The sequence below is a fragment of the Sturnira hondurensis genome, unplaced genomic scaffold, assembly GCF_014824575.4.
Source record: "Sturnira hondurensis isolate 20B ecotype Veracruz unplaced genomic scaffold, ASM1482457v3 Scaffold0007406, whole genome shotgun sequence".
NCBI classification, from domain to species: Eukaryota; Metazoa; Chordata; class Mammalia; order Chiroptera; family Phyllostomidae; genus Sturnira; species Sturnira hondurensis.
In genome coordinates, this window is record NW_028080037.1 from 11,126,925 (window position 1) to 11,139,157 (window position 12,233).

Here is a 12,233-nt window from a genome sequence, read left to right on the forward strand (position 1 = left end):
AGGCATACAGTTTTATTACCCCCATCATGGTCATGATACAGGGCATTTCTGTCACCCCCAAAAGTTCCCTCAAATCCCTGGTGTCTGGCCAGTTCTTCCACCCCAGCCCCTCAAAATCCTTGTTGGATCTGTCTTGGAGAACTTGCATGCCTTTCATATGAAATGTATGTCAGTGTTTAAGGTCACAGATAATTCAGTTTTATTAAAAGAAAACAACCCTATGGTCATTTGAGGACTTAATTGCTTTTAGAGACAGAAACATCAATGGGAGAAAGAAGCAGATTGGTCCTTCCCGTCCACAGCCTGGATCAGGGGTCCTGCCCATCCCAGGGCCACCTGCACCTGGGATTGAACCTGCAGCTTAGGCATGTGCTCTCACTGGGAATCAGACCTGCAGCCTTTCGGTTACAGGAGATGTTCTTTAACCAACTGAGCCACACTGGCCAGGGCAACAGTTCAGTTTTAAAATATGTCTAGTTTAAATGGTCTGGGGCACCTGCAGCGAACACTGGCTTCTGTCCATAAATACCACTCACTCCTTTCCCACTTTCCTCTCCCCAGGGCCAATGGCCCTGTGGGGTGATGGAAAGGTGGAGAAGACCTTATTTGTTTGGCTTTACAGTACTGTGGACTAGAGGAGGCTTTTAAATTTAAGCCTTTTTTTTTTTTTTTGAGGGAAGGAGGGAGAGAAACAATGTGTGGTTGCCTCTCACGTGCCCCAACTGGGGACTTGGCCAGCAACCCAGGCATGTGCTCTGATTGGGAATCGAACTGGCAACCCTTTGGTTCCCAGGCCAGCACTTAACCACATCAGCCAAGGTTAAGCCTTTCTTTTAAATGAGAGGTAACATATTAAACGACTTTGCTGTATCTTTTGACTCATCTCCAGGAGGTAGAGGAAGGTTTTGGCAGGAGACAAATTTTTTTTTAATAAACAACAGAAATTTACTTCTCAGTTGTAGAGGCTGGGACATTTCATATGAAAGGTATGCAAGCAAATCTGGTGTCTTCTTGCTGTGTCTTCACATGGTGGAAGGATGGCAGAAGACCATTTCTGGCTTATGGGTTAGTGCTGGGAAAAGATGCCTGGGGGAGTTATGGGGGGAGAAAGGCAGCGGGAGGGATGTGTGGTGCCTGGGAGGGTCTGGAATTCTGACTCCCACCTGTGCCTGGGGAAAACCTTTGTCAAGTGAAATTGCCATAGCTTCTTGGGCAGCGTGAAGGTATCCGGAAGAGGATGCTGAGGACCAAATGCATGGCACTATGAGGCAGTGTCCCCTGCTCCCAGGCTACTCTGTCCCACGATTGGGACTAAGACAGATGGGACTACCGTGGCACAGGGAAGTGGCAGTGCCCCTCCACCTTCACAGCTTATGGGGGAAAGAAATCTTTCCAGTAACCCAATTCTCAAGGCCTAAATATCAAGCACCAGAGCAAGACAAAACTCTTTGCCCCTCTTGGGGTTCACAGACTACTGGGGGACTCGATAAGATTTCACATGCTAAGTGTCACGAATATAAAAAAGCCAACCATGGCTAAAGAGTGCGTGGGAGCTACACTAGCCTCCTGGGATTAGAGCAGGCTTCGGTGAATGGGATCTGAAGGAAGAACATTCCAGCCAAGAGAACGGGGATGACAGAGGCCCAGAGGCTCTAACCGGCTAGCTGTCCTGCAGCTGCCGCTCGCCTTTCCCATAGTATCTCAGGAAAAGAAAAAACAAACAAAAAAAAATTATGAGGATCTTACCTCCGAGACGTCACAGACATCAGACACCAGACTGGTTGGTTTTATCTCCACGAAGCGAGGCGGGGGGCATGGGAGGGGCCGCGGCAGGCCCCGCCCCCTAAACTTGAGGGGCGGGGCTCGTGACGCGCTAGGGCCCGCCCCAGCAGCCGGAAACCGCCTGCGGGGGAAGTCTAGGAGATAACCCTGCGCCTTCCCCGTCCTCCATGGCCTGCGCCGCGCTGCGTGTCCGGGCCTACGGCCCCATCCGCAGAGGTGAGTGTTTTCGGACTCTGTACAGCGGCGCCGCGGCCCGAGTCTGGCCACGTGGGCGGGGCCCCCACTGAAACATGCGTGGCCTTTGCCCCAGTTCGGTTGCATCTCGCGCCTGCGCAGCCGGGCCCCAAAGTGACAGCAGCTGTTGCTCAGACGCCCACCCCGCAGCCCAGTCAGTTCTCAGGGCTGCGGCTGCATTTTCTCCCCTCATTTCACCCCCCAGTAGAGATTCAGGGTGCGTCCTTCCAACGGAGCCAAGCTTGGGATTGAAGCCACAGTCTGAATCTATGACCTTGGGCAAGACACACAGACTCCACCAGCCTCAGTTGGCCCCTGTGTAAAATGACCACAGTAATATCTTACTATTTTTACAGAGTTGTAAGGATTAGATCACATGATATGTAAAACACTAAATACAGTGCCCAGCACAAAACATCACCCAGTAAATGTTACCTCCTTTCCCATGTTACCATTTCTCTCCAGCTGGAGCTTCCGTGACACCCACGGCTAGGGCTTCCTTTGCCTGGTCAGACCCAGTCGCCCTGGGCAATAACAAGAAAGGGAACCCTCACTGAGACTGTCTATTCCAGGCCTTGTGCTAAATGCTACAGTTAGTATCTTTTAACCTCCTATCCCCAGATACTCAAAGCTGTTGTCCTCCACGCTGAATGTTAGCCCGAGGTTTGAGGTTCCGTGAAATTAAAACCCTTGCCTAAGGTCACAGAGCTGCACTCTGACTGTTCTCCTCAACATTGTACTGAAGACTGACTGGGAGGGTGTATGTGAAGTGTTTAGCAAGCATTGTAAACAGTTACTGTGGGGGTTCTCAACAGCAGCACTGTTGATTGGCATTTTGGGCTGATAATTTTTTGTCATGGGGACTGTCCTGTGTATTGTTAGAATGTTTGGCAGCATCCCTGGTCTCTAGTCTCTCCATGCCATTTCCCCATGCAGCTGTGACAACCAAAAATGTCTCCAGACATTACCAAATGTCCCTTGTGGGGGGGCAAAACCATCCCTGGTGACAGACCAGTGAGTTAGTGGATCACTGTTATCGTAATTGTGCAAGACCTTGCGTGCCCCTTCCTCGGACCCCCACTGTTCCCGCCGGCAGCTCTCCGGCGTCAGTTGCACACCATCTACCAGACTGTGGAGCTGCCCGAGACATACCAGATGCTGCGCCAGACATGCCGGGACTTTGCTGAGAAGGAGCTGGTTCCCATTGCAGCCGAGGTGGACAAGGAGCACCGCTTCCCTGCGGCTCAGGTGAGAGTCTCAACCTCACCCGCCCACAATGGAGGTCTGCCCGTGGCTCCTGGGTGAGTGGTGACAGGGACAGCCTGGGACACTGAGATCCAGTCAGGGAACCCTAACGCAGGTCTGGGGACCCAGGAAATGCTCTGAAGTTTCCCTTGTCCAGAATGAGGTCTGTAGCAGGACTGAACTTCTGGAATAACAATAATAATGGTGAATGGTTGACATGCTTACTCCATGGCAGGCATTGTGTTAATAATAATATTCAAAATGTCAGCTTCTTGCCATGTGCTAGGCACTGTCTTCGGGCCTTGGGAAATGTCTGCCCATGTTTCCCAGAGCCGTCCCACGAGGTGAAGGTGCTGTTGTTGTGTACCCTAAGGAACAGTTGATGCAACTCAGGTTGGTGAGGGGGCTAGAAAACATGGCCAAGGTCGTGCAGCCAATGAGCTGCGGGGCTAGGGCTTGCATCCAAGTCTATCTTCTGCTAGACTAGGGTCCCAGTCAGGATTGTCCCTCCCCTGCCATTGTGTGTCCTCCATTTGTGTCAGTCCATCTGGGATGGCAGGGTTAAGATGTCCCTGCTGGCCCTGGCTGGGCAGCTCAGTTGGTTAGAGCATTGTCCTAGTGCACCAAGGTGGTGGGTTCAATCCCCCATCAGGGCACATAAGAGAATTAGCCAGTGGGTTGGGCATCATCCCACAAACCAAAAGGTTGCCTGTTTGATTCCTGCTTAGAGCATATGCCTGGGTTGCAGGCTGGGTCCCTGGTTGGGAGTGTGCAAGAGGCAACCGATTGGCATTTCTGTCACCAGCGCCAGCAGGAACATCTTAAATCTGTAATCAAGGCAAGTGAAAATCAACACCACTTTCTCCCCCCAAGCCCTGCTTCCTGGAGGCAGTTGGTTTCAGCTGTTTCTTCTTGAAGCCAGGTTGGTTCTGCTATGCGACATATTTCTCAGGCTCGCAGAGGGTAAGGAATTTGTTCTGGGTCAGAAGGGCAGAGCTGGGCCGTGTGCTGAGCTGGTTAAAACCCTGGCGTCATTGCTCGGTTTCAGTCCCAGCTGCATCACGTTAAGCTCTGAGCTCCGCTTTCCTCACCTGTGACAGGAGGCTGACTCAGCACCATTCTCACAGAGAGACACGGAAGTGTACAAAGCACTTAGGCAGAGTTTGGCACATTGTAGGCACTTGATGGTTCACCATTATTGTTATCGTTCCTCCACATCAGAAATCCCAAGCTCTTACTGTTTGTTCATTCTCTCACTGCCTTGGGAACACAGCAGTGAGCAAAGACACACAGTCTGCCCTCGTGGTCAGGGAGAAAGACCTTCATCAAAATGAGCACAATAGGGAGACTTCTGCCAAGATGGAGGCATAGGTGGAAACACTGTGCCCTCTCCCACAATCAAGTTTGAATACAACAAAGGTTTAGTAAACAAAGACACAGCCAAAGAATAGAAAATTGAACTATACGGAAGTCCAACAACAACAAACCGTTCAACCGGGACTGGTAAGAGGGGCGGAGCCAGCAGCGGAGAGGAGTCGGGCAGGAAGGATCCCCCGACCCAGGCACACCAGTGGCTGGGGCAGCAGTGTGGACCCAGTGAGGGTGCAGGGCAGGCTGACTGCGGCGGTCACACATTCGCGCGCAGAAGATAAGCCAGCAGAGCGGTGAGCGGTGAGACGGACCACGCAGGCCCCAGTGGGCGAAACCAGTGAGTACACAAGGCGACGGGCGGACCGAAGTCGAACGAACATTCGCGAGCAGTGGGACGGACTGTGTGGCCTGGAGGTGGCGGGAGGTGGCAGAGGGGACCGCATTGCTCCCCTTTGACCCCGCCCCCACATTCAGCGTCACAACCCAGCAACTGAGTGGCCCCGCCCTGGTGAACTCCTAGGGCTCTGCTTCCCATACGTAACAGGCACGAACAGTCCAAATTATGGCTCCAGAGGAACTCAAAGCCCCAGAGCCGATAACTCTAAGCGAAAAAGAAATAGCCAGCCTCTCAGATGCACAGTTCAAAACACTGTTTATCAGGATGCTCACAGAACTGGTTGATTTTAGTCACAAATTAGAGGAACATATGAAGGCTAAACTAATTGAAATGAAGGGAAATGCACAGGAAACCAATAGTGATGGAAAGGAAACTGGGACTCAGATCAATGGAGTGGACCAGAAGGAAGAACGAAACATCCAACCAGAAAAGAATGAAGAAACAAGAATTCAAAAAATTGAGGAGAGGCTTAGGAACCTCCAGGACATCTTTAAACGTTCCAACATCCGAATTATAGGGGTACCAGAAGGGGAAAAGAAACAGCGACAAGTGGGAAACTTACTTGAACAAATAATAAAAGAGAACTTCCCCAGTCTGGCAAAGGAAATAGACTTCCAGGAAATCCAGGAAGTTCAGAGAGTCCTAAAGAAGTTGGACCCAAGAAGGAACACACCAAGGCACATCATAGTGACATTAGCCAAGATGAAAATGAAGGAGAGCCCTGGCTGGTGTAGCTCAGTGGATTGAGCGCGGGCCTGCGAACCAGATGATTGCGGTTTGATTCCCAGTCAGGGTACATGCTGGGTTGCAGGCCAGTTCTCTGCAGGGGCCGGTTCCCAGCAGGGGATGCACGAGAAGCAAACATACATTGATGTTTCTCTTCCTCTCTCCTTCCCTTCCCCTCTAAAGATAAATAAATAAAATATTTTTTAAAAAAGAGAAAATGAAGGAGAGAATCCTAGAAGCATCAAGGGATAAGGGGACAGTCACCTACAAAGGAATGCCCATCAGACCGTCAGCGGATTTCTCAAAAGAGACAGGCAAGAAGGGGCTGGAAAGAAGTATTCCAAGTCATGAAATCCAAAGACCTACATCCAAGATTGCTTTATCCAGCAAAGCTTTCATTTAAAATGGAAGGACAGATAAAGTGCTTCTCAGATAAGGTCAAGTTCAAGGAGTTCATCATCACCAAGCCCTTATATGAAATGTTAAAGGGACTTAGAAAGAGAAGATGAAAAATATGAACAGTGAAAGGACAGCAAACTCACAGTTATTAACAACCACACCTAAAACAAAAGCAAACCAAGAGGACAGCTAGATCAGGAGTGGAACCATAGAAATGAAGAACACATGGAGGGTTAGCAACAGGGGAGTGGGAGGAGGAGAAGGGGGGGAGAAGGTACAGAAAATAAGTAGCATAGACAGTAGGTAGAAAATAGATAGGGGGAGGGCGAGAATAGTAGGGAAAATATAGAATCTAAAGAACTTGAGACACATGGTCATAAACTAAAGGGGGGAGTGGTGGGGGAGGGGGTGTTCAGGGTGGAGGGGAATGAAGGGGGGGAATAGAACAACTGGAATGGTATAATCCATAAAATATATTTAAAAAACAAGACAAAACATGCCCTGGCTGGTGTGGCTCAGTGGATTGGGCGTGGGCCTGCGAATCACACGATCTCGGTTCAATTCCCGGTTGGGGCACATGCCTGGGTTGCAGGCCAGTTCCTGGTTCCCAGCGGGGGGCGCACGAGAGGCAACCATAGATGTTTCTCTCTCTCTCCTTCCCTTTCCCTCTAAGATAAATGAATAAAATCTTTAAAAAAAAAAACAAGACAAAACAAAATGAGCACAATAGTAGGTGACCTTCCTGCTGCATAAGCATTGCAGAGGAGAGGTGCGGGCACAGCGAGTGTGTGGTGACAGGATTTGACTCAGTGAGGGCTGAGGTGGATAACACCTAGTTGATAAACGTCATTACCCCCAGGGAACAGCATGAGCAAAGGCCCTGTGGTGGGGAAGGGAGTGTGTGCAGTGTGCTGAAGGGACTGAAAGAATATCACTGTGGTATGACGCTGCCATACGTTTCACCTTGGAGGCTCCTGAAGGCTTCCTGTGCCTTCTGCCTGCTCCCTGGCTGTGGCTGCAGACAGAGGTGATGAGCTAGTGCGAAGTGTGGGGACAGGATGGCCCGAGTGCATGGTGCTGTCACTCATGCCTTAGCTGAGGCTGGGTCTCAGGGTCTGGATTCAGGGATCGTGGGGGGGATGGGTGGGTGGGGCCACAGGCACTGGCTCAGGGGCAGGAGGGTTTGGGGCTCTGAGGGCGGGCACTGGCTGCCAGCTGCTAATGCTGCAACATCCTTTCCTGAGACCAGGTGAAGAAGATGGGCGCGCTTGGGCTTCTGGCCATGGACGTGCCGGAGGAGCTGAGTGGCGCTGGCCTCGACTATCTGGCCTATGCCATCGCCATGGAGGAGATCAGCCGAGGCTGTGCCTCCACCGGCGTCATCATGAGTGTCAACAATGTGAGTCCCCCCCCAATCCTGGGGCCCTTGGGCAGGCGGTCGGGGAGGGGCTGGCACGCGTCCCAACATGTGGACCGTGGTTCCCAGCTTCTGGCCTCCTCTGGACTGGGTCCTTCAGGCTCCAGAGAGAGCAGGCCTCTCGGTGGGGCCCACAGGAGGGAGGGCAGGTGTGCCTGGGCTGGAAGGCCTCTGACTGCTCCCCTCTGTCCCCACAGTCCCTGTACTTGGGGCCCATCCTAAAGTTTGGCTCCAAGGAGCAGAAGCAGAAGTGGATCACGCCTTTCACCAGTGGGGACAAGATTGGCTGCTTTGCCCTCAGTGAACCAGGTGCTGCAGTAGTAGGACAGCCGTCTCCGGTCCCCTCCCCTCAGAATCGGGGTGACAGAGTCAAGCTGTCCCTGGGGAGAGGCAGGAGCTGGGGCCTGTGCCGACCTGGGTGGTCACCTCAGCAAAGCTGGGAGGGACGCTTGGCCCTGGGGTCCCTTTGGCCTGAAGCTGCCCAGCTGCAGCACACCGCCCTCCCCCCGCCTTTGCTCTGAATGCTTAGGGAGCTGGTGTGGCCTTGGAGCTTCCTCTCGGGGGCAGACCCTGACTCTTTGGAGCCTGACGGTGCTCACCAGTGGGGGGCTGGGGCTGGGTTCCCTGCTGAGTTGGCAGCTGTGCCCTTGGGTGGCAGGGGGTAGAGGTGGCCCTGGATTCTGAATCTGCGTATGGGGCAGGGAATGGCAGCGACGCAGGAGCCGCCTCCACCACTGCCAGGGCAGAGGGTGACTCGTGGGTCCTGAATGGCACCAAAGCCTGGATCACCAATTCCTGGGAAGCCTCAGCCACGGTGGTCTTTGCCAGCACCGACAGGTCCTTGCATAACAAGGTGGGGACCCCAGAGATGGAGCTGGAACCAGTGAGGCCTCTGGGCTACAGTCATTTCATAGTTTCTAGGTCCAAGTCTCCCTGGCCTGATGGAGCAGTTTCTGCTCTGGGGCACTTTGGGGTTTCCCTTTTCCTCTCTTCCCTGCCCTTGGCCTAGAGCTGGTGTCTGCACCTTCCTGCAGGAGCCAGCAGAGGGCGGCCTTCGGGAAGTGGCGGGAAGGGCTGGGGCTTGTGTCTGGTGTGGTTTGGTGAGGGGCGTGGCCTGGAGCAGCCTCTGGGAAAATCACTGCCTGGGTTTTCTGCTCTTTCAGGGCATCAGTGCCTTCCTGGTTCCCATGCCAACGCCTGGGCTGTCCTTGGGAAAGAAGGAAGACAAGCTGGGCATCCGGGCCTCGTCCACGGCCAACCTCATTTTTGAGGACTGTCGAATACCCAAGGACAACCTGCTGGGGGAGCTGGGGATGGGCTTCAAGATTGCCATGGTGAGCCCGGCAGCGGGAGTGGGGGCCCTGGGTTGAGGCCCTGGGGCCCAGCTGGCCAGCCACTGACCGGGCGGTCCCCACAGCAAACCCTGGACATGGGCCGCATTGGCATCGCTTCCCAGGCTCTGGGCATTGCCCAGGCCGCCCTTGACTGTGCTGTCAACTACGCCAAGAACCGCAAGGCCTTTGGGGCGCCCCTCACCAAGCTCCAGGGCATCCAGGTAACAAGATGGAGACTTCAGCAGCCCAGCCTGGGCCCTGGAGGGAGGGCACTGGCTTTCACTGCTCCCACACTCGCCTCTCCTCCCTCGTGTCCCTTGAGGGAGGGAGGGGCAACTACTGACTGGGGGTTTGGGGCCTGGTTGTTGCAGTTCAAGCTGGCGGACATGGCCCTGGCCCTGGAGAGCGCGCGGCTGCTGACCTGGCGCGCTGCCATGTTGAAGGATAATAAGAAGCCTTTCACCAAGGTGCCTGTAGGAAGGGCTCTCCCCCAGCACGGGCCCTCTGGTGGGCTGAGGACTGAGGGAGCAGTCTGGGCGGGGCTACTGCTAGGGGCTCCCCCCAAAGTAAAGCTTCTGACCCCACTGTTCCCTGTGGTTAGGAGGCAGCGATGGCCAAGCTGGCTGCATCGGAGGCTGCAACTGCCATCAGCCACCAGGTGAGTGTCCCTGGTGCACGGACAGGGTGCCCGGGCGAGGCCCCAGGGGTGAGGAGAAGTGCCAGCCACCCCTCCCCCGGCCCACCCTTTCATGCGGCCGATCCTCCCCCTGTCTGTCCCCACATCAGGGGCTCTTCTCCCTCCTGAGCCCCTGCTTTTCACCGTAGGCCATCCAGGTCCTGGGCGGCATGGGCTACGTGACAGAGATGCCAGCTGAGCGGCACTACCGTGACTCCCGCATCACCGAGATCTACGAAGGCACCAGCGAGATCCAGAGGCTGGTCGTCGCAGGGCACCTGCTCAAGAGCTACCAGAGCTGAGCCCCTCGGCCGGGTGGACCACCACCCCACCCAGTGACCTGTGACCCAGCGCTGTGACCTGTGCCTGAGGGCCCCCACCTGCAGCTCCATTTCTTGGCCTTGCTCTCCCTCCTCACAACTGTGCCTTATTTTCTTCATCAGGGCCATGGGAAGGGCTAAGTGAATGCTTTGGGGCTCCCTTGCTCCCGTGCGCCCTGGAGCTCAGCCAGAGACCCAGTGGGCCTGGGTCTTGGTGGTGTCTGTTTTTTTCCCTGAGGCTGGGGGCCCAGGAGGAGGAGGAGGAGGAGGAGGTTGGGGCAAGAAGGAACACGCCTCGGAGTAGCAGAAGCTGTGCTCTCTCAGGCCCGCGGCTGCGCCATTAGAAGCACCGTGACATGTTCTTTGTGATATGTCAACATGTACTGTTGGCTGGTCTGGTTTGGGCTTTGGGATAGTCGAGTGTGGGAACTGAGTAATAAAGCATACCTGTCTTTGAGCCTTGTGTCTGTGCGCTGCTCGGGGGAAGGGGTCCTTTTGTCGACTTTTCGACACGCTTTTGTGTGAGTGTGTGTGTGTGCATGTGCACGTGTGCAACTGCAGGCCCTGCAACAAGGGGGTCTGTCTGCCCAGGGAGAGCCCCAGAGCTCCAGTCGGAGGCAGGGTTGACCCAGGTCACACAAGTGAAGAGCTGGGTCCAGTGGGCCTGGGCCTGGGTCCAGGTGCCAGATGGGCTGGGGAGGAGGCCCCAGGGAAGGAGCAAAGCTGGTTCAGAGCCCCATGTGAGGAGATGGAGACTTCAAACGCCTGTTTTGCTTACTCTCTGAGTGGGCACAGCGGGCCAGCACTGAGTCTGTGAGTGAGGGCCCTTGCCTGAGGGCTGGCTTTGCTCCGCGGCGCCTCTGCAGCCGGACCCCACGCACCTCATCTGTGCGGTCCAGCGAGGTGAGTGCAGGGACAACAAGAAAAGGAGAGCAAACCCAGATTCCCAAGGAGGTGGGCACAGCCCTCCGGGAGCAGGAAGGGTAGGGGCTCACCTGTCATTGCTGAGGTCTCTGGAGGGGAAGACAACGGAGAGATGACCCATGTGAAGCCACCACCCAATGGGCACCAAACACTGGCCATTACCGTGTATGGGTTTCCATGCCAGGCCCTGTGCGGCCGCCTCTCATCACCCTCCCCCCCACACACACCCCCGACTCCTCTGTGGTCAGCCATTTGCCCTGGGGGCACAGAGTGGCCCCTGCTTGCTACTGTCATTGGCCCCTCAAGGCCCAGGAACTTTCCAAAAGGTAGGACGGCAGACCTGACCACCTGACCAGGAGAGGCCTGGCCCTGAGCAGGGAGAGCTGCTTCCCACCTGGCTATGTCCTGCCTGGGACTAAGGCTCAGTTTGGGCTCCCTCTGCTTCCCTCTGAGCCTCAAAGTCCCCTCCCGCTCCACGATACCTGAAAGAATGCCCCAAAGGCAGCTGCAGCCCTGCACCTGTTCCCTCACCCTCCTCAGGGCCAGGGGGCCCCATGCAGCCACCTGGACATTCCCTCTTCAGGGAGTCAGGGGACTCAGGAAGTCACCTTTATCTGCTCCCAGGTGAGGCGGCTCAAACCTGGCTGCTCCTGGGGAGAAGCCCTTAAGACCTCCCAGCTTACCTGGAGCGGGAGGAGGCTCCGGTCGCCAGCCTCCAGCTGCCCACTCCACCCCCTCAGGGCTGCACGCTGCAAGGCTGGCCTTGACCTCCGCAGGATCAGAGACCCCAGCAGGCGGTGCCCTCACGCCTAAGCAAAGGTTCCCTTGCAAGGGGCTCGCTTGGCACAAACTCTGGGCCAGCACCTGGCCTTGAGAGTCCTGGAGCGGGGCGTGGAGGGCGGAGGGCCCTGCAGGGCAGGAGGAGCTCCTCAGGGGAATTGAGGACCTCATTTCCACCACCTGCAGGCAGGTGCTCACGAGGTGGCCGGGTGGGGCGTGGTGCACAGGTGGGGTAGCTTTGAGAATGAGACGCTGCCCCGTGGTCGTGGTCGGACTTGGCTCCAAAGGTCCTGCAGAGCCAGGGCAGCAGGCCGAGGGCTGTGCCTCCTCCTGCTCCAGGTAAGCACCTTGCTGACACCCTCTGTGGGGTTCCTGGGGGTCCCTGTCCCCGCCCTGGGCTTAGGTGCCAGCAGAAGGTGCAGGGAGCCGGATGGGCTTCAGGGCTTCTCCCCAGCAGCAGCCAGGTTTGACCCACCTCACCTGGGAGCAGATGAAGGCCTGTCGCTGCCTGAGTCCCTGACCGGCGGCTCCATGAGGCCTGCGGGCCCAGAGGAGGGTGAGGGGACAGTTGTATACGAGGATGCCAGGAAGAAACAAAGCGGGGAGTCGTGAACTTCCCCTTGATTCC

At 55.6% G+C, this 12,233-nt stretch overlaps 1 protein-coding gene across 4 annotated transcripts; it reads left to right on the forward strand.

The window, feature by feature from the left end:
- The first annotated feature begins 1,860 nt into the window (after window positions 1–1,860).
- Window positions 1,861–10,358, forward strand: ACADS (acyl-CoA dehydrogenase short chain). Of its 4 annotated transcripts, none has more exons than XM_037052269.1 (11): window positions 1,861–1,998; window positions 3,110–3,264; window positions 7,125–7,181; window positions 7,404–7,553; window positions 7,769–7,880; window positions 8,273–8,424; window positions 8,735–8,905; window positions 8,989–9,126; window positions 9,277–9,372; window positions 9,507–9,563; window positions 9,731–10,358. In XM_037052269.1, exons 1-11 carry the CDS (start codon window positions 1,950–1,952, stop codon window positions 9,881–9,883), a joined length of 1,290 nt encoding a protein of 429 aa, XP_036908164.1. In that variant the 5' UTR covers window positions 1,861–1,949; the 3' UTR covers window positions 9,884–10,358. The 4 variants fall into 4 exon arrangements, with proteins under 4 accessions (XP_036908164.1, XP_036908165.1, XP_036908166.1 ...); XM_037052270.1 differs by having other exon boundaries at window positions 3,113–3,264; XM_037052271.1 differs by lacking the exon at window positions 7,125–7,181 and having other exon boundaries at window positions 1,862–1,998.
- Window positions 10,359–12,233: the final 1,875 nt, after the last annotated feature.